Source organism: Rhinopithecus roxellana, chromosome 14 (genome assembly GCF_007565055.1).
Source record: "Rhinopithecus roxellana isolate Shanxi Qingling chromosome 14, ASM756505v1, whole genome shotgun sequence".
NCBI classification, from domain to species: Eukaryota; Metazoa; Chordata; class Mammalia; order Primates; family Cercopithecidae; genus Rhinopithecus; species Rhinopithecus roxellana.
Window position 1 is genome coordinate 10752797 of NC_044562.1, and position 7280 is coordinate 10760076.

The following is a 7280-nucleotide window of genomic DNA, read 5'->3' on the forward strand; positions in this document are numbered from 1 at the left end:
AAAAGTGGACTCCATCCAGTCTTCTCCACAGTATTAACACCAATACTCCTTTTTATTTTAACCTCCTTTCGAAAGTATTTATTTGTTCTCAGACGAACATTACTCTTGCAGGATCCGGCTTCTGCCCTGATTCCCTGGTGTACCACCAGCACCTAAAGAAACACTGTACTTGCCAGGCGCAGTGGCTCCCGCCTGTAATCCCAGCACTTTGGGAGGCCGAGGCGGGCAGATCACCTCAAGTCAGGAGTTCGGGACCAGCCTGACCAACATGGAGAAACCCTGTCTCTATTAAAAATACAAAATTAGCCAGGCGTGGTGGCGCATGCCAGTAATCCCAGCTACTCAGGAGGCTGAAGCAGGAGAATCGCTTGAACCCGGGAGGCAGAGGCTGTGGTGAGCAGAGATCGTGGCATTGCACTCCAGCCTGGGCAACAAGAGTGAAACTCTGTCTCAAAAAAAAAAAGAAAAACAAAAAGAAACACTGTACTCATCTACAAAGCGAATTTGAACTGTTGTTTCCCTATTGCTGACAGATGAAAGTTTGGACCTTAAAATGATACCTGCTTCTGTTGGCCACTTCTGGTTAAGGCCACTCTCTCCATCTTTCCAATGACAAGTAATGCTTCACACTACAGCCAACTAATAGTTTAAGATTCTGAGAAATGGACAAACCACTTGTTGCTTATTTCCAGTTACTACCTGTGTGGAAAAATGCAAGGTACTAAACAACCTGGCGCTAAACAAAGGCGCTAAACAAAGTAACTATGTCACTTTATGGCCTGGTACCACACTGGAGCGTGTCACAAGCTCCCAAGGCCAGCGGCCTCTTCCTCTACTAATGGGTACTACCAGAGACCTCGGTTACTAACACCTCAATATTAAGACCCATGGGATTTGCGATCCCTATATTCATGCCTAGTACTTTGGTAAGATCCACACCAGGCACATATTGTTTTATGCAGTCTTTAAGGACATCTGCAATAGACACATATCTTCACATGTAAGCTTTAAAAAATACTTTAACATAATACATTGTACTGCAGAGAACTAGAATTCAACATATTACACTGCTAAAATATTCATATAAATACTATATATGCATGGGTTCATTCCATTAGAAAAATTCACCTATCAGAATATTAAGGACCAATGTCAGCGAAGCCCAAGGAGAAGGTATTTTAACAGTAGGAACACTAAAAACATCAACTATGAGGTTTATAAACAAGTGGTGGGAAAGAGAACTCTTTACATTTGCTACTATGTCATAACAGGCACAATCTGAAATACAATTTTAGATTAGCAGTGTATAAAAATACTTTTTAAACAATACTTTTGATAGGTACAGTAGCACTTTAAACAAACAGCTGTGTAGTTATTCCTTTTGAGGACCTACTAAAACAATCCAGCTTACTACCCCTGACTACACCTGAAAGTTCAAACCTGGAAAGCAAGTCTCTTACCCAGGTACACACCACACACACCCACATACTAAAACCACCTCCATCTATGATGCATACTGATGAGGCGGTGATCTCAAACAGGGCGTGAGACGACAGTGTTTGAAGCCTGTTTCCATTTCCAGGTTTGGGATGAATGAACAAGAGGCAAAGGCAAGGTGGAGTCCGTGTGTGCCTTGGTCCTCTCTAGGAGTTTAATCTGGCATATCAATATTTAACTTGGGAGGCGGGGGAACGTATTTCCCAGGGCTCTGGGTTATAACTACTCTGGCCTTCTTTCCAAATATTGGAGCAATTTTCGGAGCTTCTGGAACTGATGTTTCTTCAGCATCTTCACTATGTTCGTGATGGAGATCATATGAAATGTTCCCATATTCTCTTAAAAATGGGAAAATTTCAAGCAGAAACTGACAGAAGTCTCTGCGAATGCCAAACCACCAATGATTGCCCCCCTTTCGCCTGAATGTTGTGGCCATTAAAGTTAGTAAGGAAAGCCAAAGGGGGACAAATATGGAGATGTAGGAGAATGTATTGTGGCCATCCAATCTGTGAACCAGCAGCACCTCAAAAGTGAGCAGGGGCACCACAATCGTTATCCAGCTGATGGCCATGGTCACATGTGTTCTTCGTTGCTCGGCAACCACATCCAGGGACCGCAGGAACAGGAGGGACCAGACGATGTAATACAGGACGACCAGGCAAAGGAACGACATGAGGATCCACAGGGGCACAAACACCACCAGCCATGGCCAGTGAATAATCCTGTCCAGCTTTAGGGCGATGAAGATGAACTGCAGGATGTTGACCGAGCACAGGATCTCCAGCTCCAGCGATCTATCGTGTCGAAAGCCCCAGACGCAGGCAGCCACGGACACGGGGGACACGAAGAAGAGAGGCATGAAGACCAGCAGCCAGAAGTGCGTGCCCCTCTCCACCCTGTCGCAGACCAGGACTTCGAACATGAGCAGCAGCAGGTGGATGCCCACAGCGATCAGCATGGCTTTGAACTCCACGCAGGCCTCTCCCTCGGTGCGGTAGCGAGGGTTGCGGGCCCAAACGCCCGCGCCCACCGAGGCGCCTGCGACGACTAGAAGCTTCCACAACCATATAGGGGCAAAGACGGCCCAGTAGCTCCACTGGATGATGCCGTCCAGGCGAAGGGGCAGCAGCACCGAGAAGAGCAGCAGGCAGGTATAGATGAGGAACTTACTGGGGTTGAAGTCCTGGAACAGGCCCCTGGGGTTCATGGCGGAGGCCGCCGCTTGGCGGCCCGGGCCTACTCCCCCGCGACGCTCAGTGCCCGCGTCTCCGCGGCTCCCCTAGCCGCCGCCTCCCGGGCCCGGCCCAAGCCGGCTCCCGGTGGACCAATGCCGGGGCGACCAGGAGGAGGCTCGGAACGGCGACGCAGAGAGGCCGGAACACGTGCGCGCGCGATCACGTGGCCCGGCCGGAAGCGCGCTGGGGTGTGGCGTGCGCGGGCACGGGCGGCGCGGCGGCTACGAACTGGGAGCTGCCTCGGTCCAGCCACCGCCCGCCTTCATTCCCTACCCATAAAGAAGGCACCTAATGCGTGTGGCGCCCGGAGGGGCCTGGCGCGCTGCTGACTTCCCAAGCGTCCCGCGACCTCGGGTGTACGCGTTCAGGCGACTCCAAGAACATGGAGGCGGGAGTGAGCTCACATCCTCCCTGCCGGCCTGGGCGGGCCCTGCGGGGGCGGGGCCGGGCGGAGAGGGCGGGGCCTGGGCGTTGGCATCCTTCTCTCCTCTGCCGGGATCCTCCCCTCCCCGCTCTCTCCGCTGCTCCCTGGGAGTCCGCCCGGGGCTGGTGCGCCCGCGGTGAGGCTCCAGCACCCCGCGCGCGGCGTGGGGGAACGGCGCGTGCGCGAGCAGAGGCGGGTGGCCGGGCTAGTGCGGGAGTTTGCGAGCGAGGGAGCGGGTGCATGTATGCAAGGCGATATGCATGAGCACAGACCTGTGGGGGACGGCGCAGGGGCGGTGGCGGGTGTATCTCTGGCTCAAAGGAAAAGGCCCGCGCGTAGACCCAGTGCACGAGGTGGGGGGGCCTTGCTTGGGGTGAAGACTCGCGGGGCAGAACTCCGCCTGTTGGAGCAACGGACGTTTCTCAGGCTGCCTGCGAAGTGGCTGTGCGGAGATCCCAGGCGGCAGCGGCGCTCTTGTACTTGTCCCTCCCACTCCAGAGTGGAGGGTGCTGGGAAGGGTGTTCGCTCTTGTACCTGTGCCTCTCAGTCCAGAGTGGAAGGTACTGGTGAGGGTGTTAGACGCCACTTGGCCCCTCTACAGCGTCCTGCGGAGCAGGGGAGGAAACTGGATCCAGCCCGGGGTTGGGGGTTGCTTCCTGCCCCTGGTAACCCGGCAGGTTAGCAGAGAATCGCGTCGCAGATACAGGGCTCCTACCTTCACGTGTCTGGTCCTCATTTTGACTTACTTGGCCCTGTCTCCGTGTTATTCTCGCAGAACAATGTTTCCCTTTTCCTTTGGAGAAGGGTAGTGGACCAGAGGTCAAGAAATTTGGGTTCTTGTCCAGGCCCTGCCGCACATCAGCTGAGAAACCTAGGCAAATTCACCTCTTTCTCTCTGGGCCTCAGTTTCCTGGTCTATGAAGTTGGGGGACAGACCTGGGTGGTGTCTAAGAGCAAGGCTGCAGCGGGTCTGTGATTTGGAGCACCTTTTCACCCTCTGGCCTGCTGGGCAGACTCTGGAGGATTTCTACCTGTCTTCCCCGCTGTCCCACTGCTCAGCAGAGCCCTGGCTGCCCCCCTTCCTGCTCTCGCCAGTCTCTCCTAGTCCTGTTTCCTGAAGTGGGTGTGGGATGTTGTCACGTAGGTCCTGGGCTCTGAAGTGGGATAGGCCGTGAGAGGAATGCATCACCTGTCCGGGCCTCCGCGGAGTGGCCCTCCTGCACCCTCACAGCCCTGCCCCAGGCGGGCATGAGCAGGGCATCCAGGGTGTGGGGCGGACAGTCCCAGACCCGAGGCGCTCTTCACAACTTCACTTTACCCACAGGCAATCTGTGGCCCTGGGGAAGGGAGTCCAGCTGAGTGAGCTTCACCAGCCCTCAGGCTCAGACATAGATGTGTCTTCAGGGACTCTTGTTTCTGGAGAGCCTTATCTCCCTCCGCTCCTCCCCTGAACAGAGTTGCTCCAATCTGTCTGTTTTACACATTGGTCTTTTTTGTACTCTTTTCTTCCAAGAAGGATTTGTTAACTAAAAATTTGTAAAAGTGTAAAATTTGTAAAAATTTGAAAACTCCTTCACCAGTCCAACCTCTTCATCTGTGAAATGGGCTTGGGAAAGCACACGGGATTGTTTTGAGGATTAGATGAATCAATACATGGGACTTTGCACTTTTCATTTAGAGACGTGCAAGTAGTATGACCACACTAGGAAAGCAGAGCCCGTGGAGGGGAGGCGCTGCCGGCAGCGCCCCCACCCCCACCCCCGGGGAGCTGGTGGCAGTCAAGTCCTCTGGACTCTGCGAGAACAGTCAGAAGTCCTTCCCAATTTCCTAAGTAGTCAGATGAACTGAGGGCCTCTGCTGCCAGCTTTGTGGCGAAAACGAAGCTCGGAGCATATTTTCCCACCTTGAGCTCCTCATTCAGAACAAGTGCACCCTCTCCATCCAAGAAGGGGGTATCGAGGTGTCCTGTCATGGTGTAGCGGTGGCTCTGCTGCCCAGCTCCTGAGGAGGGCAGAGCCAGCTTCCAGGCTTTTGCCACAGGGTCAGGGATGCTGTCTGCCATCTGTCCCCAGCTGGCTTCCTTTGGCCTGCAGGCCTTGACCACTCCGCCATCCTGTCGTGGGCATCAGACACCCTTCCTTCCCTGTTTTCCCTGATGCGGCCAGTCTCTCAGGGACCTGCCTTTGTGTCTTTTATTTACCTGTAAAGCTAACATGGATTGTTTGCTGTGTGCCAGGTGCTGGTGGCACAGCAGTCCCCGAGGCTGGTACACAAACCAAAGTGTGAATTCACTCACTTACAGACGGTGTGTATGGGTGCGGTGCTCCAGGCCACCGGCGTGGGCTGCTATTCCCCAGTCAGGGTGTGTGGGGGCATGTGGCCCCAGAGGGCAGGGCCTGACATGGTTTGAAGGTCACTATCCTAGAGGATGGGGAAGTCCTGGGGTGTGTCTCCACCCCAGCCTCTCTCCCCTGCTTGGCATCCTCGGTCCCAACTTTCCTGTCTGAGCTGATCCTGGCACACCTGGTGGCCAGGGCCCTTAGGGTCCATACACCAGCCCAGCCAGTCTGCTGCTACCCCCTGAGTGTGGCCTACCCTGACATGGCCTCTCTCTCCTTCCTGAGCACCAAGACCCAGGACAGGGCTTCAAGCCCTGAGAAACCTTCTCGACCCCTGGTGGACCAGCGACCCTTCTTTCACCTCCCACAGCATCTGGATGTCAGCGGTGGGGTAGGGGTGGGGACCTTGTTCCGATCCTGGGACTCATTTCACTGGGTGTCATCTGTTTGGCCTTCTGTCCTTTGATGAGATTTGAGCTTCAGACACCCAGTTAGCACTTGTATTAAGATATGTTTGAGAGACATTGGCTGAATGATTGAGTGAAGGAATGCATTCAGCACTGCTCATGACTGCGATGCTGTCTCAGAGTAGGCGCTCCTGCGGCCAGCGTACCGCCGACAGCGGGACTGGTTTCCTTTCGCCGCCAGCATCCTAGGCCCTGTTCCCTCCACTCTCCAGCCCAGGCGATCTTTCTTCCGGTAGCTCATTGATGAGTGACTGCTTCGGTAACCAGTTGCCACAGATGTAGCGGTTCAGAGCAGCACCCAGTTACTGTCCACCATGAACTGAGAGTCAGAAGTCAGCATCACATGCCCAGCTGGTGCTCCGCTTGAGTCACAAGGCCAAGATCTGGGTGTGGGCACTGGGCGGTGAACCTGCATTCGCGCTCTGTGTTGGCAGGATGCAGTTCCATCGAGTTGTGGGACTGAGGTTCCTGTCTCCTTGCCCGCCATGGGCCTCGGGGTTCATTCTCAGCCCCCTGTATTTCCTGACCTGTGGCCTCCTTCAAACCCATCTTATGTCTGGAGTCTCTCTTCTGCCTTCCTTGCTTTAAGGGCTCCTGTGATTACTTTGGGTTACTCAGCTAACCCAGGATCATCTCTCTGTTTTAAGGTCAGCCTGTTAGTAACCGTAATTCCATCTGCAAATTCCTTAGAATTCGCTCAGTACCAGCGGCCAGGCCCAGCTCGGCTCTTCCTGCCCCACAACGGCCACTGCTCAGCAAGAGCTGAGCTGGGTCTCCAGGGAGAGTGAACCCTTGCCCGGCACCCTCCATAGTAGACCAGGGTGACAGTGACACCTGGGCATGGTCCCAGTCAGAGCAGCTGGAAGCTGGCAGGAGTTAGGTTTCCTGTGTGGCCCTCTGGCTGCAGGACACGGGATGCCCTTGCCGCATGTCCTCTGAGGGGCTGGCTGGCTTGGGGCAGGGGGATGACCTGTGCAGAAGGCCCAGAGAAATTTTCCCGTACGGCCGGATTTGTGGATTTGCTCACATCAGCTTCTTCACAAGAAAGCCACAGCCCACCTGGCCCTCATGCCAGCCTCATTGCCTGCCATTACCCCTTGGCCCCAGTCTCTAAATGAAGAGCAGGCTGTCACCTCTACAATAGGCTCCTCCCATCTCCCTGCCTCCCCCACTGCCAGCACACACACACCAGTATGGTAATGTGCCTGTGGGCAAGGACTTGAGTCACCCCGGCCCAGGTGTGAGTCCAGGCTCTGTGACCTTGACAGATGACAGCTTCTGGCCCCAATTTATGAAATGGAGGTAACTTCCCAAAACT

General features: G+C 54.6%; 1 protein-coding gene across 1 annotated transcript; it reads right to left on the reverse strand.

The window, feature by feature from the left end:
- Window positions 1-1001: 1001 nt before the first annotated feature.
- Window positions 1002-3155, reverse strand: TMEM185B (transmembrane protein 185B). Its single transcript, XM_010376439.2, has one exon. It carries the CDS (start codon window positions 2702-2704, stop codon window positions 1652-1654), a length of 1053 nt encoding a protein of 350 aa, XP_010374741.1. The 5' UTR covers window positions 2705-3155; the 3' UTR covers window positions 1002-1651.
- Window positions 3156-7280: the final 4125 nt, after the last annotated feature.